Genomic DNA, 22,944 nt, shown 5'->3' on the forward strand with positions numbered 1-22,944 from the left:
AGTTTTGTTTTACACATGCGTGTTTCCATCTGTGCATGTATGTGTGCATATGTGTTCGGTGCCCACAGAGGCCGGAAGAGGGTTCCAGCCCTTGGAATTGGAGTCACAGGAGCTTGTGAGCTGCCACATGGGTGCTCAGAACTGAACTTGGGTCCCCAGGGAGAGCACCAGCCCCCAGCCATCTCTCAGCCCCTGGACTTCTACACCAAATTACTTTTAAGCATTTTGGAAAGTTTTTCTTTTTCTTTCTTTCTTTCTTTTTTTTTTTTTGAGAGCACACATTTAAGAATTCCACTCCCCAAGGGAATATATTGGAGTTTGTAAATACTTGCAGCTAAGTTTTCAGCCAGTACACATGTAAATATTTGTGACTGTCCTGTGAACACTGCACTTCACCTAAGGAATGCTTAGCGGTGGGATCTTGGGTGCACAGGAGCTGGGGGTGCGGAAGGCTGTGTGCGCGCGCGTGTCCTGAGGGACGGAGGTCTTCTGTGTTTAGGTGCAGCTGCTGGTGTCAAACCAAGATGTTGACAACTACAAGCAGATCAAGGCAGATCTCGACCAACTCCGGCTGACGGTGGAGAAGTCCGAGCTGTGGGTCGACAAGAGCAGCAGCTACGAGAATGGAGAGATGGGTGAAGGGCAGGCCAAGGGGGGCGAAGAGGCAAACGAGGTTTGTTCCCAAGGTCACTTTTAGGGTGAACATTCGTCAGTTTATTTTTTCCCCTTTACTTCCTGGTGGTCGTCCTCTCCCTCCTCCAGTGCCACCTCCCTCCCTCTTTCCCTGTGTCCCCTCTCGTAGTCCTCAGAAAAAGGGAGCACCCCCCTCCCCACAGCTCATCAAGTCATCCGGATTGTTCTCTTCCCCTGTGGCCTGGCAAGGCCTTCCTGCCAATTGCTTATTTTTATTTAATGCCTGGAAGTGCTCATGTTTGTGTCCTCCACGCGTGTAGTGCCCATAGAAGCCAGAAGGGGGTGCCATATCCCCTGGAACTGGGGTTACAGTGGGTGGTGAGCTGCTACGTGGGTTAGGAGTGAGACCTGGGTCCAGCCCCCACTTAAACAAACAAACAAGCAGTTTTACTGTTGATGCTTATAGGAAAGCTAGTTGCCACCAACATTGTGACTGGCGTTTCCGAATGCCTGCCTAGTGCCCCACTTAGGAGTGTAAACGGAGTTCGGGCTTACCTGCTGCAGCTCTGGAAATTCTCAGAACATTTTGAGTTGTACAGTGGTGGCACAGAAAGTGCTGATTAAATTAGTATTAATTATTAAAAATGCTGAGGGGGTATATGGTGGAGATGAGGCTGTGGAGTTCTAAGTCAGGTCTCAGGACGGTCTGTAACCTGTAATTCTTCACTAAACCTTTTTAGGTAAATTTCCTGTGGTTTTTGAAAGTGTCAGTAGAATGTAGGCTTTCTGATCTGTAAAAAATTTGTTTTAAGATTGATTAAGACGAAGAGGTGGGGCTTAAAGTCTTCTAAGCTCACGTCTGAAGAAGCAAATGTAGGCATTTATTTTGTGCTTCCCGGGTCTACGCCAAAAATCAGATATTTTTGCACACGGAATCGCCTTTTAAATGCCACAACAGACTTTGGGGATCCTTATAGGGCTACCTTTTAAGTCCAAAAACTAAAGCTTGGAGAAACCCAGGGGCTCCCCGAGGCTGTGGCCTCTGGAACGCAGCCAGCCTTCGCACAAGATCCAAGTCCCTCAGGCCGCACTTCTGGCACAATATGAACAAGTTTCTGTGCTTTCGCACCTCCTGAAAAAAAATCACATTTTACATGTGGCCTAGGAAGTTTTCTGCAGGTACTCATCTGACGTAAACATACCTGTTTGAACTGTCTCAGCATGGGCTGGGGACATGGTGGCTCAGCAGGTAAAGGCACTTGATGTCCAGCCTGTTGATCTGAGCTCGTTGCATGGGTCCCACAGCCCCAACCTTAGCTCACTGTGCTCCTGACAAAACTACAAAAGAGAAAATGTCTCCTAAGAGTTCAGATGGCTTGTGCCGGGAAAGTTGCTGATCCCCGGCCTGCGTTCAGTGAGGCAAGGGGGAGGAGGCGGGGGCAGGGTGGGGGAGGAGGGGGAGGAGGGGGCCCTTCTGCTCTGTGTGGTGGGTTCATCATCCTGTCAGAAGCCTCTCAGGTGCTCTTGCGTGCAGATGGGAAAGAGTGGGGCTGTATGGACTGATCACAGGTGTTCTGGAGACAAACTGTATAGCTTGTGGTGCAAACCACTTAGCCTTCTGGGGGATCCAAATGGCTGAGAAGTGCAGCATTTGTTCACCAAGCTGAAGATTTACTGATTGAAGAAATGGAAATCATTGTCAGTGTGTTGGGTAGAAGGTGACTGAATGTGAAGAGTTGAGTATTTGGAAAATGTAGAATTTGGAGAGGTTTTCCTGGACTGTCACCTTCAGGGCCCAGTGATCACAGCGCTGGCTGGAGCTTCCACTGGGGAGGCAGGGGGCTGGCTGCTTCGTTGGCCTGTCTGGATCTGTGTCCACATGTGTGACAGTGACTATGAAGCTCTCAGGAAACATTCTTGTCTGACGGAATTTCCTTCTTGGCTCCCACAATTCCACAGAGCTGCCTTGCAGTTTCCTCCTGGCATGCAGATCACACTCGAGTTCCTCACTGGCATAGGCTGAGCTGGGTTCAGAGTTGACTGCAGGGAGCTGGAGAGAGCAGCTCAGTGGCAGGCAAAGCTAGGGGATGTGGAGAGAGGCTGGGCCCAGTTAGCAGCCAGCACAGCCATTTCTGTACGGGTGCTTGTAGAGGCCAGAAGGGGGTGTTGGAGATTCTGCAGTTGGGGGCACAGGCGGTTGTGAGCTACCCAATGTGGGTGCTAGGAACTGAACTCAGATCCTCTGCGGGAGCCAGCTCTCAAGTGCTCCAAAATGTAATGTCTTGCCCGAGTCTGGTCCTCATGGACCAGTGGGCTTAACTCTGAGGCCACGCCATCTCCTGATCGTATCCTAGCAGTAGCGTCATGGTGTTACATCTGTGCACAGCACCACCTAGCACAGCCAGCCTAGGGCCTGTGGGGCCTGCCCCAGGAGTCCTTCCTAGTGCCTTGCCTGAAGCCTGCACACAATTCTACCACTAAACTGGTGAGCTAAGATGGCTGTGCTAATTTGTGTTTGTTGTCATCTCAACACACGCTAGAGTCACCTGGAAAGAAGGGACCTTGGCTGAGCAGTTGCCCTGTCAGATCGACAAGTCTGTGGAAAATTGTCTTGATTGTTTGTTGGTCTAGGAGGGCACAGCCCATGGTGGGTGACGCTGTTCCTGGGCAGGCGGTCCTGGGCTATATGAGGAAGCCAGCTGACCGTGTGCGGGTGGAGGGAGCCAACAGGCAGCGTTCGTCCATTGTATTTGCTTCAAGTTCCGTCCGAGATGCACAGTGACTCGGAGTGTGTGCCGAACAAACCCTTTACCTCTTCAGTTGCACGCGGCCAGACTGTTTAGTCACAGCAACGAGAGTCAAACTTGAACAGTGTGTATCCTCTGAAAGAAGCGCCCGCGGTCTCTCTGTACCCAGAGCAAACCACTCGTACGGGCTCGTTGGCTTAGCCTCGTAGCTTAGTGATTCTTCTCCCTTGTGTATGTATTTCTAAGACACAAGAAGCACATGGGAAGCGCTTCCTGCAGGCTGCTCTGGGTCCGCTGGGCCCTGATGTTCGGGAAAGCAGCATCCACCTGTGTGCTCTCGTTTGCACGGTGCACTGCTGGACAGGCTTTTTAGACAGCTGGTGACTGACTGCTGGGCTCTTTACAATGCTGGTGTTTTCAGGAACTTTGCTGTGACAATCAGTGCTGCCGTGGCAGCTGGCGCATCTTCTTCATCCTGAGCCCACACAAGGTGCGTCAGGTATGCGCTCAGGAGCCGGACGTCCCATGTGCCCTATCCCAGCCCACGCCCGTCGGTTTCCACAGAGCGAGTGTTTTCCTCCATTGTTGTGTGTGAGAGAGTTGACACGCTCCCATCCCCATTGCTGTTGGTGTTACGACTGTGACTCCACCAGGTGACTCAGAAGGCTGAACATAATTAGTTTAATTTGTCCCCCTCAGTCCTTCCAGTTTTGGTAAAGCTAAGTTCTGTTTGGGCAGGTAGTGAGGCTCTGTTTGCTTACGCGTACCAGATCACGATTCTGGGCTGTGGAGATGGCTCAGTGGTTGACACGCTTGCCGCACGAACACAGGGGCCAGGAGTTTGGATCTCTAGAGCCGACATAAAAGCTGCGTAGGCTTGGCAGGTGGCCTGTAGTTCCAGCACCCGAAGCAGAGATGAGGAGTCCCCAGAGCAAGCCAGCCCGCCAGACTAGCCATGCTGGTAAGCTGTGGGTTGGACTGACCGACCTGCCTCAGTGGAATAAGCAGACAGCAGTGACCATGACTCCCGACAGCAGCCTCAGGCCTGGTGTTACTCCTCGTCAGGCCCCCACGCCCCCCACTGTGGCTATGCAGAGGTTTGCTATGCGTACAGCTGTGTCTTAATTTTTAAACTCCAGCTAAGTATATATTAGCCTAAGTATACAAACCTTATTAGTATGCCTGTTGCTAACGTATCAATGCAGGTATGTATCTGATAGTTTTCGTTTCATCTTTCTCAAACCTGTTACCTTGCAGTAAACACTGAATAATTTCTTTAAACTCATACACATGTGTTTTCACTCACATCTTACTTGCAGTTTACCACACCAGCTGAGGTTTTAACCATTTATACTTTTTCATAACTGAAAACTGATGTCCCTTCACAATTGTTTGGTGGTTTTCACCAGGTTTTATTGCTGTTTAAATGGTCAGACTCACTTCTAATTCCTGGTCTGTGTGTGCTGCTTCTACAATGTGGGGTAGTTGAGAATTGCTTTTCTAATTTAAAAAATTTTTTTAAAGATTTGCTTTTGATGTGTATGTGTCTTTTGCCTACATGTATGAGTGTGTACCGCATATGTACCCAGTGTCTGTGGCACAGGAAGGGGCCATCTGATCCCCTGGAAACTGCCATGTGGGTGCTGGGAACCAAACTCAGGTTCTCTGCAAGAGCAGCAGAGCTCTTAGCCACAGAGCTGGCTCTCTGCCCCATTTGAAATCCCTAGGATTTCTCACTTCATTATAGCTTACTCATATGTGATTGTACATTGTTATTACCCCACCCCCCACCCCCACCCCGCAGACTTCATTTTCAGGACAGTTTTATGTCTAGAGAGAAGTGTCACACAAAGGACGTAGATTTTTTGCATACTCTTGCTTTGCGTTCTGTCACCCCCTGCCCAGCACCTGGGATCTGTGTGGTGTGTCTCAGAACTGACGAGCCTTAGGAACTAAAGGCCTTGTTTGATTGGGGGCACTTTGTACACATGGCTCTGCAAAGCGGATGTCACTCAATCAGAGTAGCCCCACTGTGCTGACAGTCCCTGCATGTCACCTGCCCACCTCTCCCCACAGGGTCTCTCCAGAATGCCTTGTGGTTGGATCGTAAGTATGTACATAGCATTTGACTTAGTATGTATATAACATTTTCCCATAGCTCCACACAGATAGACAGCATTCATGCCTGTAATAGTCCATGTGTGGAAATCCTACTGATTACTGTCTAAATACATATTCAGCTAAGGGCAGCTCTTTGGTTATGGGACATAATAGCTGTTTGGTTGCAGATTTGGAGCCTGTCTGTTTTGATATCCATCCTGGGGGTTGAAGAGGATGCTTTTCTTCTTATTCTAACTGTAGTTGTCCCAGCCTGCTGCCAGGGGGCACTGCTAGCCTGAGCCCACAGAGATCCCTATCTGCCTGCCTGTCTCAAGATCAGCATCTTGGGCTTAGCTCCTCAGAAGCTGACCCTTGTGTAGAGTCTGGGCCCCCTGGAGCTGCAAAGCTAACATTGTGTTGACCTTCTGGGCAGTCTGTATTCTGGAGCCCTCTGCTAAGGGCTTTGGTTGAGTGTACCCCACCCCACCCTCCCTTGGGAATTGGAGCGGGCGGGTCAAGTCTCTGGGAAATGCTGTAAAGTACTTTTATATCTAGATGGCGGCTTCTTGGTAGGAAGGCGTGTTGTAGTTTTCAGCTGTTCCCTCAGAAGCTCTGGGCTTGTGGCTATCGTGAAGGTACGTTCTGTGTGGATCTTCTGAGGCATGAAGTTAATCTGGAGAGGACTCCGCTGCAGTGTGGGGGATTCGATTCTGTTGCAGCCACAGTAAAGACAGATCTTGGTTCCGGTCTTTGGGGACCTCCTTATGAGTCGGAATTCCAGTCCCAGCACCTAAGAGTGGCTTTTCTCTGTGTAAGGGGGCTTGAGAGGGAACTTCCTCAGACCTTGGACAGAGCAAAAGCCAAGCTATGTGTGCAGCCCAGGTCCCTCCTATGGGCTGTGCCTGCCCTGATGTGTGCAGCCCGGGTCCCTCCTGTGGGCTGTGCTTGCCCTGATGTGTGCAGCTTGGGTCCCTCCTGTGGGCTGTGCCTCCCCTGATGTGTACAACCTGGGTCCCTCCTGTGGGCTGTGCCTCCCCTGATGTGTGCAGCCTGGGTCCCTCCTGTGGGCTGTGCCTCCCCTGATATGTGCAGCCCGGGTCCCTCCTGTGGGCTGTGCCTCCCCTGATGTGTGCAGCCCGGGTCCCTCCTGTGGGCTGTGCCTGCCCTGATGTGTGCAGCCCGGGTCCCTCCTGTGGGCTGTGCCTCCCCTGATGTGTGCAGCCCAGGTCCCTCCTGTGGGCCGTGCTTGCTCTGATGTGTGCAGCCCGGGTCCCTCCTGTGGGCTGTGCCTCCCCTGATATGTGCAGCCCGGGTCCCTCCTGTGGGCTGGGCCTCTCCTGACTCACTGCTGTGGTGTCTCCCTTTGATGTTGTGGATCTGTGGCTTCCAGCCAGAATTTTCATATTTTCTTGGCAGCCAGACTTGACACCTCTCCTCCTCCTCCTTCCTCCCTCTCTCCCTCTCTCCCTCTCTCCCTCTCTCCCTCTCTTCTTCTCCTCTCTCTCCATCTCTCTCTCTTCTCTCTCTGTCTCTTCCCCTCCCCTCCCTATTACTCTCTGTCTCTCTCCCTCCTCTCCCTGTCTCTCCCCTTTCTGCCCCTGCACCCTATATTAAAACTCAGAATCTAGGCTGCTAGGGTGGGATAAAGTTCAGAGGGTGTCACTCATTCCATGGCTTCTTTCTCCTCTGAAATTTTATGAACTTTCATGGTTTCTGGCTTCCTACTGAAAAGAGGCATGTTAAATATTTTATCCATCACCTTTAGATGTAGCCTCGAAGGGATGTGTCACATTCTGCCTGGCAGTTGTCAAGAGTAGTCAGCTCCTCTGTGCTCTCATCCCCTATATCCATCTCTCTGGTGTCGGTGCTGAGGTTGGCGATGAACCATGTGCATCACAGCTGAGCCACCTTCCCTTGATTAGTGGCTGTGTTTTTCTGGAGTAGAATCCTTCTTCCAAACTCTCTGCTTAGTGTGGCATGAGATCTGTATGCTAATTCCATCATCACCTGCATGCTCACTCCATCACCACCTGCATGCTCACTCCATCACCACCTGCATGCTCACTCCATCATCACCTGCATGCTCACTCCATCACCACCTGCATGCTCACTCCATCACCATCTGCATGCTCACTCCATCACCACCTGCATGCCCACTCCATCACCACCTGCATGCTCACTCCATCACCACCTGCATGCTCACTCCATCACCACCTGCATGCTCACTCCATCATCACCTGCATGCTCACTCCATCATCACCTGCATGCTCACTCCATCACCACCTGCATGCTCACTCCATCATCACCTGCATGCTCACTCCATCACCATCTGCATGCTCACTCCATCACCACCTGCATGCTCACTCCATCACCACCTGCATGCTCACTCCATCATCACCTGCATGCTCACTCCATCATCACCTGCATGCTCACTCCATCATCACCTGCATGCTCACTCCATCATCACCTGCATGCTCACTCCATCATCACCTGCATGCTCACTCCATCACCACCTGCATGCTCACTCCATCACCACCTGCATGCTCACTCCATCATCACCTGCATGCTCACTCCATCACCATCTGCATGCTCACTCCATCATCACCTGCATGCTCACTCCATCATCACCTGCATGCTCACTCCATCACCACCTGCATGCTCACTCCATCACCACCTGCATGCTCACTCCATCACCACCTGCATGCTCACTCCATCACCATCTGCATGCTCACTCCATCATCACCTGCATACTCACTCCATCATCACCTGCATGCTCACTCCATCACCACCTGCATGCTCACTCCATCATCACCTGCATGCTCACTCCATCACCATCTGCATGCTCACTCCATCATCACCTGCATGCTCACTCCATCATCACCTGCATGCTCACTCCATCATCACCTGCATGCTCACTCCATCATCACCTGCATGCTCACTCCATCACCACCTGCATGCTCACTCCATCACCACCTGCATGCCCACTCCATCACCACCTGCATGCTCACTCCATCACCACCTGCATGCTCACTCCATCACCACCTGCATGCTCACTCCATCACCACCTGCATGCCCACTCCATCACCACCTGCATGCCCACTCCATCACCACCTGCATGCTCACTCCATCACCACCTGCATGCTCACTCCATCACCACCTGCATGCTCACTCCATCATCACCTGCATGCTCACTCCATCATCACCTGCATGCTCACTCCATCACCACCTGCATGCTCACTCCATCATCACCTGCATGCTCACTCCATCACCATCTGCATGCTCACTCCATCACCATCTGCATGCCTACTCCATCATCCCTTTGTGCACACAGGAATTTCTTATTTCTGATCCTAAAGTTTGATTTCTGGACTCCAATCTAATATTCCAGATATGCCTCTTGCTCTGCAAAAACAAACACCCATAATACAATGTGGCAGATTCCAAGCATGAAGCACAGGGTTGCTTTGAAGGCTGGAGAGGAGGCAGTTACTACTGCCTTCAAGAGCAGTGCCAACAGGAGTACATGGTTTGCATGAGGATGCCTGAGAGTTGCTTCCAAAGAGAAGGAGCGAGTGTTTCATCTGACAGAACCCAGAATGCCTCAGAAAAGTCAGGGCCAAGGTGGAAGGCAGCTAAGAACCTTTTGCATATGGTCATGTGAACTTATGACTGCACAAGCTGCATGTGGGTGGGAGGTGAGAAAGACATGGGCACACAGGTGGGCAGAGAAGCCGGAAGTGTCCGTTTATAATGGGGGCAATTTCAGGAGAAAAGAAATGTGAGGAACAGCAACGTTAATGTATACACAATGAATAGCCTGCATTGTGAGTGAACCAGCACCAAGGACAGTGACAACACACAGGAGGAAGTTGGCTTGCTGTTGGTGGAAACAGCCAGTAGCAGGCAGCGTGCACTCCAGCAGGCTGTGGGCACAATCATCCTTTGTGTTTCCTGGTTTTACAGAGGCTGTAAACATGGCCTTTGGTATTGTTTGAGCAAGTCTCAGCAATCCAGCTCTCGGCTGCTTAGATATTAGAGGACACGTAGCCTGGATGCTGAGCTTTATTCATGTGATTAAAAATGTCTCCAATAACATGAAGGTTTAAAAATGTTTTATCTGATTATTTTATTTTAGAAGTGATACTGATTAAAGATTTCCACAAAGTTTTATACCTACAGCTTAGTTTTCTCATTTGTAGGGTGACAGCACAGGTTTGGGGAAAAATATTTTACTTAAAACAAAACCTTATGTAGAACACGCATGTTTCCCCCCTGTGATTTATGTTGAATATTCTAATTTCTTTTTTTTTTTTTTTCCGAGACAGGATCTCTCTGTGTAGCCTTGGCTGTCCTGGAGTTGCTTTGTAGACCAGGCTGGCCTCAAATTCACAGCGATCCGCCTGCCTCTGCCTCCCGAGTGCTGGGATTACAGGTGTGTGGCACCATGCCTGGCTGAAGATTCTAATTTCTTTTTTTTTAAATTTTAATGTTTTTTTTCGAGACAGGATCTCTCTGTGTTAGCCTTGGCTGGCCTGGACTCCCTCTGTAGACCAGGCTGGCCTCGAACTCACAGCGATCCACCTGCCTCTGCCTCCCGAGTGCTGGGATTAAAGGCGTGCGCCACCACGCCCGGCTTAAGATTCTAATTTCTAAAAGCTTTTCTTCCTATTTTTTAATTAGATAAAGACTAGTGTAGCTTCTCATCAAAGTAAAGTTTAGCACAGATGAAAGTGAACTTTCTTAGTTGAAAACACCCTTCACCTGCAGTTAAATGAAAGATTTCAACACAATTTAAGCAAGCAAGCAAACAAACAAAAGAATTGGAAGATATTACTGGAGGTAAAATATGAAGTACCTTAGCTTTGTGTCCTTAGGCGCATCAGACTTCAGAACAGGATTCCAAATCATCCCGTTGTGGACTTAGCGGCCACAGAGAGGGGGCAGATTCACACCCAGTGTCTTTATGCCGCACTCCCTGTGTGCAGATGTGTCTTCACACCCAGTGTCTTTATGCCGCACTCTCTCTGTGCAGATATGTCTTCACATCCAGTGTCCATTTGTCGCACTCCCTGTGTGCAGATGTGTCTTCAGGACCATGAAAAGCACTGTTATTTCCTGAGGTCTGCGGGTTGGAGCATAAGCAGAGAGTGTTAGCAGCATTAGCAGGGTCACTAATTCGTCACCTTCAAATATGTGTTTTCTAAGTTTAGAAGGAGAGATAAGTCAGGACTGCCCTGCCTGTCTCCCTTGCTGTATTTTGTCTGTGCAGCAGGTCACCAGGCACCTGGGTGCCCCAGAGGCCCCGCTGAGTTTATTCTATGGTTGTTGTCACCATGACTTTGCTTCTCTGTGTTGACCTATTTCTTTCCACGCATCTGTCTGTGTAATTTCCAGTGTTTTTATTTAGTTTAAAACATTATTATGTGTATGTGTGCAAGTATATGGATACAAGTGTACATACACACAAAAATGTGTGTACAGGTGTGTGTGTGTGTGTGTGTGTGGTGCTCTGCCTTCCCAGTGCTGGGATTACAGGCACACTGCTGTTCTTGGCTTCCAGCTTTTTCTAAGAAAATGACTTAGCCACTCAGTGACTTTAAGTCACTTTGAACCACTTATGTTCTTTTGAACTAAGGGCAGTGTTGTCTCAGTTTTTCTAGTTAGGTCCTTTTAGTACTCACAGGTGTGGGCCCATGTCCGTCCTTTTGCTTCCAAATCTTTTGTCCTTCCTTTAGTGCACACGTGGAGCAGGAGGTGGGATGAACTCAGCGGTCCCTTGAGGACTGTCTCCTTGTCCAGACAAGGGCCTAGGATTGTGCAAGTGCCTGCGTCTCTCTTTTAGGGCACTTTAACCACACTCCCCAAGGGACCTGTGACCTGTGCCTGAAGAAGGGGCAATCCTGTTTCCTATGGGCCCCACTGCTGGTCTATCTGAGAGCTTCCAGAGGCAGGACTGGCTACCTGTAGTGCAGAGTCAGGACATCTTCACAGAGGCAGCCACTGTCAACGTGCCCTTTAAAAAGCTTCTGTGGAGATGAGGAGAACATTTCTTTGGATCTGTTGTTGTTTTTTTGTTTTGTTTTGTTTTGTTTTTTTGCTTTTTGGAAACAGGGTTTCTCTGTGTAGCCTTGGCTATCCTGGACTTGCTTTGTAGACCAGGCTGGCCTTGAACTCACAGTGATCCTCCTGCCTCTACTTCCCAAGTACTGGGATTAAAGGCGTGCACCACCACACCTGGCTGAGCGTTTCTTTGGAAATACGACCCATCCTGTGGCCAGCAGAGCATGCGGCACATCTCTGTTGGCCTCTAGAGAAGAAGACTCATCTTCCCTTGCTGATGCTTGGCTTGTGGTCTTTCTTCCTCAGAGAGGTATGCCCTGGCATGTCAGGGATGCTGTGGGGTCGTCCTTGCCACTGTGACGTGTTGCAACATCTGCAGACAGGCTTTCCAGGTGTGCTGTCATTCAGCTCTGCGAGTGCTTTAACATAAGGATGTTTTCAGCACAGAAGCGAGGTGGAGCTCTGCGTAAAGTACAGTGTGCTTTCCTGGGGTCAGAGGGCAAAGAAGCTCAGTGTAAATTACAGCGTGTTTTCATGGGCCTGTTGTTGCTGAGCTACATGTATGGCAGACTTTTTACTACTACTTTTTTCTCCTTTTTTATTTAATTAATTTATTCAGATTACAACTCAATTTATTCAGATATAACCCATCACTTGTATCCTCCCATTCCTCCCTCCCTCCCGCTTTCACCCTGTTCCCTCCCCTAGGTCTATGACCGAGGGGGAACTCCTCCCCCACTATGTGGTCACAGCCTATCAAGTCTCATCTTGGTAGCCTGCTTTTCCTTTCTCTCAGTGCCACCAGGCCTCCCCATCATGGGGAGGTGGTCAAACATGGGGCACCAGAGTTCATGTTAGAGTCAGTCCCCTCTGTCCACATAACTGTGGAGAATGTCCTGTCCATTGGCTAGATCAGAGTAGGGGTTCGATGTTTAATACTTGTATTGTCCTTGGTTAGCTTTGCACTATTTCTAAGGTTTCTAGAACAGACGGTTTCCTTGCAGACTTCCAGCGACTTGTTTCAGGGGCCTGTTGGTTTAGCTTTGCGGGCAGGTATGTCTACTCTTAATCAGAAAGCCCTCTGTTACTTACATACTAATCTCGTAAGGTCCAGGCGTCTTGGAGCTAGGGTTTGATAGCTATCTAGGTGTGACCTCCTGGGTAGGCCAGGATGTCATAGCTCCTCCCTGGGCCAGAGGGAAGACTCAGGCTCTGTTCTAAACTATCCCCAGTCCTGCTGCTCCAGCTGGTGGCTTTACAAGCTGCGGACTGTGAGGGCAGTGACATCCCAGTGACCCCACACTTATTAATATCTAACTAGCTTCCTTACAGTATCAAGATCTGGAACCCCGAGACCGTTCAGTTGACACTAAGATGGCCCAGCTGCTTTGGCCTGAATTGGGGTTTCGATGAGTTTAGAGTCTCCACACTGTAGACTTTCAACCTCTGGAGACTGTCAGGGACCCCAGAAGGTACAGACTTTGAGGAACCATTTGAGGGTGAGCTGACTCTAAATGGGAGGAGATAATGTTAAGATAGTAGAGGACACACCCAATCCAAAGACCAATAGGATCACTCGGACCCATTCCCACCTTGAATGGGAAGAGCCAGTTCACAGCTGTGCACCGTGACAGGGCCTGGCGAGCTTTGAATGTGACTTTTGTCACTCACATGAGCAGATGGAACATTAGTTAAATTACTGGAGGTGTCTACACAGTGTTCAGTATTGATAACATCACAGAACAGCTTTGAAGAAACCCAGAACCAAATGGTTTTTTATCATTATTTTTTATCTTTTATTTCTGTAGAGCTGTATCTGCCTCCTTGGAAAGGTGTGCATATGTGCTTGTACGTGTGTGTGTGCACACGTGCACATGTGCATGTGTATCTTTTGATTTGTGTTAACAGGCCACTGGGAAACCTCTCTTATGGCACCTAGGTTTCTGACAGCATTTCCTGTTGGTGGCTAATGTGTGTCCCTGTTGATACATTTGATCTTCCTGAGCAAAGGACACCCACCATGGAAGCCGGGAAGCATCAGGAGTCTGCAGACTCAACAGCTGTCTTATGTTCTGTCTTGGGCACAGTCTCGGAACCACGTGAATAGCGTTCTCATCACAAGTTTACAGGGTAGAACAGGGATCTAGACTCAAACAATGAGAGACACAAGGCACGACTTGACAAGGGAGAAACAGACAGTGACCCTGAGGTTCCTCATGTGTTGACTTTCCCTGAGATTCCATGGGAGATGTTGCCTCTAGAAAGGTCATTTTCAACCCATGAGTCACCAAAGACCATCAGAAAGCACATTATGATTCACAACAGGAGTAAAACAATAGTTGTGAGGTGGCAGTGGACTAATTTTCTGGTTGGGGGGGGTCATCACCACATGAGGAACTGTATTAAAGGGTCACAGCCTTAGGAAGGCTGAGAACCACTGCTCTAGAAAGTTCCAATTTCAGAGTTCACTGTGGGATCTAAAATCCAGCCACCGTATTCTAGAAGCATGGTGGCTCCTTAGTCTTGAATTAGGAAGTGCAGTGACCCCGTGGGCACAGTCAGACAAGTTCAGCGTTGAGCTGCAGAAGCTGGGTATGGTGGCACAAGCCCATAATCCCGGCTGTCAAGGTTGAGTCAGGAGGACCTGTTCAGGGCCATCATTGGTTACATACAAAGTTTGAGGTCAACCTGGGATACACAAAATACTGTCTAAAACAAACAAATAAATCTGTAAATCAAAACATATTCCTAGTACTTCCTAAAACGTGAGAAAGCAAGCTGTCCAGGGCACTTACATTTTGTTGCTTTGTCAGTATGATGGAGAGACAAAGACATGTAGGGTATTTTGTTTGACACCAGATTAAGCATTATTCAGTGCTTTAAAAAGTAATATCAAGGCAATCAAAAGAGTCATGATTATTTCAGGAGGGAGTGGGGGAGAGAGGGAAGGCTGGACGCCGGAGTGCTTTCTCTCAAAGGGAAAGAGTTTGGGTCTGGGATGAGGCCTCTGCTAGGTCTGGGCACACCCACTGCCTCATGGACTTATTATAAACCTGACTCAAGTCTTCAGATAGCCTGACGCGTATTCCAGGGAGGCGGAACTGTCACCCAAGCCTCCATGATGGTCCAGATGAACGTGGCACACAGGCCATATGTACTTCTCTGTGGGTTTTACTCCTTCTGTAACCTGCCGGACATCTTCCTGAGTGGCTGTCACTGCTCTTAAGGCCAGGGAGGGCGGGGCCTCATCACCCTGCAGGGCGGGTTTCATTCACTTATCTGCTGTGTGTGTGCCGGCCAGGGCAGTAGTGAGGGCGCATCCATTCTGAGTACCAACCAGACTGAAAGCAGACCGACGAACAACATCTGCTAGATACTTTCCTTGTATAGTCTGTAGGAATGTGGGTGAGGGGAAAACAGGCATTTGCCATCAGAATGATGGGTAAGGCTGGTTGGTTAATGGAGCCGCTCGCTGTGTTAAACAGTGGTTACTTGAAGCGGAAGCTTAGGATACAGATGGCAAGCAGGGTGCTGGGCTGACTGGAACATTCCACTGAGGGTCGCCTCCTGAAACTGGAGGGCGGGCACGAGGAGGTCTTTCACTGAACTATTTTCATTTCACAGCTGTGGGTGCCTCACAGGGCTCTACATGGGAGGATCTGGAAAGTTCCATTTTTAAAAGCCCAATGCCTCTTGTTTAGATTTTATCTTCTGGATCTTCATTGAGGAATGCCAGATTGGTCTCTCGCTTTTTCTCTCTCTTCTGTCTTGTGCACACACGTGTGCACATTTCTGTTCCAAGCAGGGCTCGCTCTGTGTCTCTTTTGAGAAGACTGCCCTGCTCAGCTTCTAGACTATTCTTTCCTGATTCTGTAACGGCCATGTAGTATGCAGTTGCAGTGCTTACCCTGTGAGGTCTGCTACCACGCTCACCTAGAAGCGGTAAGTTCAGACGGTGTAGCTGGTAGCAAGAACAGCCGGAAGCACGGTTGGGACACCGTATCTGCCCTTCATGGCTGTACTCAGGGCCTCACTAGACTTGTGTCGTAAGCATGGCACTGTCCTCTCTGATAGCATCCCCACCTTTACCCTGCCTGGGTCTGCTCAGCTCTGGGCTCTTGCATAAGGAACCCTCCTACACATGGAGCTTTCCGGTATTTTGTTGTTAGAATAAATTTAGTTAGGTTTTGTGGGTTTGGGTCTGACATTGGGTAGACGACAGCGAGCAGCACCAATTTCTCCTCTCCAGGGAGGCAGACTCTTGAACATCTTTATTTAAAGCATTTTCAGAACAATAATAATAAACCTAACTGTTCTACATGCTACACAGTTTGTGTGGTTCTGAAATACCCAGTTCCTGCCTGGGAATCATCCAGACGCTCTGTGGCTGATTTTTTTTTTTTTTTTAGCTTAGTTACTGACTCATTTTATGAAATTAAAAAAGACTGTTTATGGAATTCTCCAGGGTCTCCTTCTTTTGTTGACTGCTGGAACTTTAAATTAAAATCATTATTCTTCATAATTCCTGTAAAGAGTTGGGTGTTTTTCTGTCTCTTCCCCTGGGTTGAAAGAAAGCACATATTTTTTTGTAATGTTTTGCCAAATATTACTTCTCCCCCTCCACCTTTTGGTGCTGGGAGTTGAACCCAGAACTGTGTGCATGCGAGGAAACTGCTCTGCCACTGGACTGTACCCGCAGCCCAAGGTTGCTGTTTTAAAAGCAAAACTGCTTTCTCCCCAGGTTGTCGTCTGCCAGGCTTTGCCTGATATTTTTAGCTGTTTTCTTTAATGTTGACAGACTCAGCAGGAGGAGCTTTGCCAACCATGCCGTGCTCACAGCTTAGTATTAGTTGTGGTACATATGGGGCACTCTTCCGTGTGAGCCAGCCTTATGAAAACACGAGCTCCACTTCTGAGGTCAGAAAAGGGAATCTGGCTTTTATGAGGTAGGGTCCCAGGTAGCCCAGGCTTACCTCAATCTCCTGAGTTTGAGCTCTAGATCCCCCCATTTCTATTGCGCTGAAATTATAGGGTAACCAGCTTAGAAAAAAAAAAAGACCTTTAATTTCATTTCTAGAATTTGCTTCTTTTGCTTCTTACCCATAATTCCTTTTGGATAGGAAGTAGAAACTCTCTGGCCTCTTGTCTCTGGCTGAGTTTCCCCGAAGGCTTTCCATGCCAGTCTCTTCTACTGTTTGTGATCTGGGGAATTTTGGATGAAAGAGGCGGATGCCCAGGAAGGAGAGGGAGAGAGAGAAGAGCAGTGTGTCACAGCGAAGCCTGGAGAGCCACGTCTAGCAAGAGTGGGAACACGCCACTTAGTCGGATGCAGATGTGCTGGGTAGTTAGGAGTGCCTCTGAGTACTCGGCAGCGTTGCTGCAGTTGGGCCCGGGTGACTCTTCGAAGCAAGGCTGTTGCGCTGAGCACTAGCAAAGTCTAGAAATGTAATTAAACTTTTTTTTCTAAGCTGGGCATCCTATACTTTCAGCACAATAGAAATAGGGGGATCTGAATGAGCTGATGGCTTCAGCCAGACTGCACTTTTTTATGAGATCAAAGTCAGCAGAGATTTGAACCCGCTCATGTGTCAGAAACAAATGGGCATGAGGTAGGGGGAGGAGGCAGGAGGATGGGAGTCTGAAATTCATGATTCAAAAGCTCAGTTCTCTGAGACACAAGAGAAATATTCTGGGTAGGCGGTGAAAGGCATTCTGGGTAGGCAGTGAGAGGCATTCTGGGTAGGCGATGAGAGGCATTCTGGGTAGGTGGTGAGGCATTCTGGGTAAGCAGTGAGATACATTCTGGGCAGGGGATAATAAAGGGAGTGGTGCTTAAGTGTTTGCGGGTGTCTCATGCTTAGCAAAGGACAGGAGATTCCCAGACAGGAGTTTGGAAACAATGTTTTCCAGGAAAAGAGCAGAGAAGGAAAAAGCTGATGAGTGGCACTGGCTTCAAGTTGAACACACCTGTCGTTAGCCACAGAGCCTTCCTTCAGTGTCACTTGTCTGACGGGGAAAGCATTTGCTTTCATTTCTCAGTTTGAGAAATGAATTTTTTAGTTGATCCTGGAGCACCATAGGAAGGACACCTTAGGACAAATAAAATGACATCAATCGACGTTGTGTGCTTACATTATTTTTCCTGAGCTTAGAATGTGGTCCCTACTGAGAGCCTGACGCTGTCAACATTCAGGAAGTTAGGCTGTTTTTGACCCAGGGAAGTAGCTTCCAAGTCAGACCCTGCTGCGCTCTGCGTAGTTTTCCATCTGCTCTCACCTGGTACCTCTGAAAACACACCTATCTATTTCTCTGGAAATGGCTCCCCCTGCCCGCCATGTGCCCCTTAAGTGTTCATTGTTGCGGGCCTTGACTGACACGTGGGCTCCTCTGTAACGCTGCCTGCAGCTGGGGCCGTTCTGTCCCTCCCTGGATGGCAAGTCTAATTCACTTAAAATCTTTCATTTCTCATTTCATGCTTTCAGAGGTGGCTGCAGGTTTCGGGTAAGAAGAACGGTCTTCTGTTTCTCTTGTAGACACTCGTGGTGGGTCAGTGTGGGCGCACAGCGAGCCTTAGGAGACGTCTTATGTGCAAGCATTGCTACTAAGGTGCTTTTTATAATGGTGATTCCACCAAGTGATATTTCATACGTGCACATGCCTTGGACTTCTTCCTTAATGTGATTTTTTAGACAATGGTAACTAAAATTACTTAGTTTTGGTGTCCCTGTATTTTCCTAAGTCTCGTGGATGTAGTAATTTGAAACACTATTTCTAATTTAATTTCTATATTTCCTCCTTCATTATCCTGCACGCACTTGGTCTGTGCCAGGTTTGACTCTTAAGGATGTCATGGTAACCCCTGCAGAGCACCCTGGGTTAAGGTGGCCTTTCCTTTCTCTCCTGCGATGCGTCTCGCTGCTGTGTTATGCTTGCTGCTTCACTCATCATCTCCTTACGGCTCATCTCTGACGATAGGATTATGTGTGTGCCCTTGATTTAGACTGTTTCCCCTCACATAGAAAATATAAATCTAGGGTATGTCTGCAGCATACACGTGCTCACACAGTAGCAATGCGCACATCAGCCTTTTATTCTAATTTTTACTCTTTAGGGCTCAGCTGTGCCACTGACCTTGTAACTTGGTTTTTATGAGGTTGTATTCATGGCTTGCTCAAGCTGAGAAACTTTTGATCCTACAACAACAAAAGCACCAGATTAACATCTAAGACAGATAACTGTTCCTAATAAAATAGCTACAAATGTTATTGTTATTGTAAAAGTAGTAAGTTTATTATGAACATAAACCACACGTTGGTATTGATTTCAGGAATCCAACCTCTTGAGTCCGGTGCAGGACGGCACGAAGACGCCTCAGATAGACAGCAACAGGGCCAACAACTATCGCATTGTCAAAGAGGTCAGCGGATGAACCTGCTTTCTCTGTCTGCGCAGTTGCGCCTGGACTGCGTTTGCTTATGTGTATGTTACAGTGCTGCCTTTAATGCAATGCTTCATCTTTTTAAAGATATTGATTAGGCTGAGTAAGCTCTGTGTGCAGAACAAGAAATGTCGTAATCAACACCAGCGGTTGCTGAAAAACATGGGGGCTCACTCTGTGGTGCTGGATCTTCTGCAGATCCCCTATGAAAAGGTTTGTCTCCATTTACTGTCTTTTTTTCCTTTTCTTTCTTTCTTTTTTTTTTTTTTTTTACTTTTTAAAGATTTATTTATTTATTATGTATACAGTTCTCTGCCTGCATGTACACCTGAAAGCAGAAGAAGGCCTCAGATCACATTATAGAAGGTTGTGAGCCACCATGTGGTTGCTGGGAACTGAACTCTAGACCTCTGGAAGAGCAGACAGTGCTCTTAACTGCTGAGCCATCTCTCCAGCCCCTACTGTCTTTTTTTTTTTCAATTAGGCATTATTTAAAATGTATCACCAAGTTATAAAGAAAATTTTCTTCCCTTAATTGCTTAAGAGGATGCCTCTCCTCAACAGGCCCAGCATCTTTGAGTTCTTTCTTTTGTTTCTATGCACAGTGGTGTGCTTGCTTTTATGCAGCCCAGCTTGAGCCTTGAAAATTAGGAAACCAGTCCCACACGCCATGCAGGGCTTCTCCCATGGTCACAGCCATGTCTTGTTGACAAAAGTATCTGTTTTAGAAGCATGCAGACTCAGGGGTTGGTTGTCCTACCTGTTTATCTCCTAACCCAAATGCTCTTAGAGTGACAGGTATTTAGAAGAGAGGACCCCTTTCCTCCTGGGCTCAGTTTCTGGTCTTCGGTGGGAACACGGAAGGATGCTAGGTCCCGTGTATAGATTCCTAGCAGGCACACGGAAGGATGCTAGGTCCCGTGTATAGATTCCTAGCAGGCACACGGAAGGATGCTAGGTCCCGTGTATAGATTCCTAGCAGGCACACGGAAGGATGCTAGGTCCCGTGTATAGATTCCTAGCAGGCACACGGAAGGATGCTAGGTCCCGTGTATAGATTCCTAGCAGGCACACGGAAGGATGCTGGGTTCTGTGTAGAGATTCCTAGCAGGCACACGGAAGGATGCTAGGTCCCGTGTAGAGAGATTCCTAGCAGGCATATTCATCTCTGAGGGCCTCCCTCCCTCTTTAATGAATAACTTTTCTGTGTGGAGGGTCTATTGAAAATTCTCATCTTCATCTGACTTTTAATTCACATTTTTCTTAGCATAGGCATTGGTGAGTTATAAGAAAGTCTGGCAGGAAGAAGGAGATGGCCTGCGTAACAGCCCAAGGGCAGAACAGACAGACAGGAAAAGTGAAGAGTAGGTGAAAAATATCTAGAACACAGAAAAGAGGGGCCGGGGAGAGGAGAGGCGCGGAGGCATGGAAGGCGTGGCGGAAGGGGAGGGGCCGTGAGGGCGTGACGGAAGGGGAGGGGCCGTGAGGGCGTGACGGAAGGGGAGGGGCCACGGAGGAGGTGTCCTTGGTGGAGGGATGCACTTTGTGTAAAGCGTCCTCCGTTTTGTGGTGCAATGTGCTGCCCTTTGCCCTACAGAACGATGAGAAGATGAACGAGGTGATGGACTTAGCGCACACCTTCCTGCAGAACTTCTGCCGGGGGAACCCACAGAATCAAGTTCTCCTCCACAAGCACCTCAATTTGTTTCTAACTCCTGGAGTAAGTATCATGGTGACCCCTGACATTTACGGCAAAGTGTGCATGAAAAGAATATGGCTGGCCTTGGTACACTGTATTCCTCTTGTCATGACTCACTCCATAAAACTAAGTGTTTCCACTGAGGAAACTCTTTAAATGATTTGAAAGCTTAGACAAATTTTACATGGCGATGGCAGTTTCATTTATAACATGTAATTTAATGTTAGAATAAAGAATTGATTTGACGATACCATGATGAAGATGAAGATGGGAGCTGGGGTTAGGGTTGCTCAGGGCGATGTGGTAGAGACAGGAGGATCCCAGGAGCCTGATGGCAGCGTAACTGGAATAAATTTTAGGTTCGGTGAGAGACTCTGCCTCAAGGGAACAGCATGGGGAGCGACAGAGAGCACGCCAATCCTGCTCTGGGTTCTGCATGTACTTGTAAGGCACACGAACCCCTCACCATACAGAAGTGCACATAACACACATGCATATACCACGTGCACGCGTATACCACATGCGCACAGAATGACAAAAAAGTTTGTTAGCGGGTCTTAAGAAAGAGCCCAGTTAGAGTAGTGAACAAAGTCTCATGAAGAACACAGCCGCCGGCAGTGCACTTGCTGACTTCCTTTCTCCAGCCGAATCCCATAGCGAGGCAGACTCTTTCCAGTGGTTGCATTTCACAGAAGACAGGCATTGGCCACTCCCGGTGGCTTCCTCTAGAACACGAAGCGATCGTAGGCAGGGATGCTAAGTGCTGGAGAGGAGAGCAGTGATGCCGTCGCAGTCACAAAACTGTGCTCCTCTGCCCAGCTCCTCGAAGCGGAAACCATGCGGCACATCTTCATGAACAACTACCACCTGTGCAACGAGATGAGCGACAGGGTGGTCCAGCACTTTGTGCATTGTATCGAGACGCATGGCCGCCACGTGGAGTACCTGAGGTTCCTGCAGACAGTCGTGAAAGCGGACGGCAAGTACGTGAAGAAATGCCAGGATATGGTGATGACTGAGGTAGGTCCTCAGCCTGACTCTTACCAGTGTCACGTAAGTCTTGCTCGGCTATGCGTCATCTGCTCAGAGCAAGGAAAGAAACCTCACCAAACGGTGCCCAGAAGCTATTTCCTGTCTCTGTGACCACGTAAGCACAGGGGCCTTTTCCACCCTGCAGTGAAGTAACTCACGACAACCTGACTTCACGGTTGCCTTAGAGTTTTTCTTTTGCTGTGTAATGGATTTGAGTCAGCTAAATAATGGGTGGGTTTTTAGTGTGTGTGTGTGTCTGTGTGTCTCTGTGTGTGTGTCTGTGTGTGTGTGTCTGTACTTGTATCACATACTTGTAGGTGCCTGTGGAGGCCAGTAAAGGGAGTTGGATCACTTGGAACTTGAGCTACACATCGAAGCTACCTGACACAGATGCTGGGAGCTGAACCAGGGGTCTCTGCAAGAGCAGCAAGTGCTTTTAATCATCGGGCCATCTCTCTGGCTCCTATAATGGATGGACTCTTATGTGGTCACAAAATCATTTAGAACTTACACGATATTCCTATTTTTACAATTTTAGAACCATAACAGAGGCCTGATGTTCCTGTTCTCTTTCTGAGTTACAGGAGGGAAGTCTCTGCTACCACCATGGGTTTGAAGGGCAGCACGTGACTTAGTAAGAAGTGACCCTCAGGGCTTCATCAGAGCAGGGGAACTGGTGTTTTAAATAAGGCAAGAATTCAAGGAGCCTGAATGAACCATGTCAGCTGCCCCTGCTTTGAAGGCATTTGGTGTTGTGGGCAAGCTGCCCGCAGGCAGGCACCTGCTTCTTTGGAGAAGTGGTGACCAGATGTTGGCTGCTGGCCTATGTGTGCACCAAAGCAGCTTCCGCCCACGGCTGCAAGGCAGTTACCTGGACGATTGCGTTGGTCTGGGGAGATTTCCTTCCTCACATGCCTTCCAGCTAGAAATGAGAGAAGTCTCCATGTTGATCCCATGCACCACCTAGAAATCTTAAAACTTACTCTGGCCTAAGACATTGAACTTTTACATGTGAATTATTACAAATAAACAATGAAAAGAACATTGTAAAGGTGTAAAACTCACCCTTAAAAAAATCTGTTTTGGAGTTGGGGAGAATACTCAGTCAGTAAAGTGCTTGCTGCTCAAGTGTGAGGGCCTCGGTTTGATCCCCAGCTCCTGTGTGAAAGCCAGGCCCAATGACCTGGCCCCAGGGGGGAGGGGAAGAGGGGAGGGGAAGGGGGGTCCAGGGGGAG

General features: G+C 48.6%; 1 protein-coding gene across 2 annotated transcripts in view; it reads left to right on the plus strand.

Annotated features, from left to right (window-relative positions):
* ITPR2 (inositol 1,4,5-trisphosphate receptor type 2) overlaps positions 1–22,944 on the plus strand; it is a 409,555-nt gene that overhangs the window by 156,144 nt on the left and 230,467 nt on the right. For both annotated transcript variants that reach the window (XM_084764875.1, XM_084764876.1), the window contains exons 26-30: positions 500–673; positions 18,868–18,957; positions 19,066–19,191; positions 20,576–20,698; positions 21,497–21,697. In XM_084764875.1, coding sequence (XP_084621001.1) covers positions 500–673; positions 18,868–18,957; positions 19,066–19,191; positions 20,576–20,698; positions 21,497–21,697 — 714 coding nt within the window. The remainder of the gene's footprint in view (positions 1–499; positions 674–18,867; positions 18,958–19,065; positions 19,192–20,575; positions 20,699–21,496; positions 21,698–22,944) is intronic.

The sequence above is a fragment of the Acomys minous genome (genome assembly GCF_964271855.1).
Source record: "Acomys minous genome assembly, chromosome: 17".
NCBI classification, from domain to species: Eukaryota; Metazoa; Chordata; class Mammalia; order Rodentia; family Muridae; genus Acomys; species Acomys minous.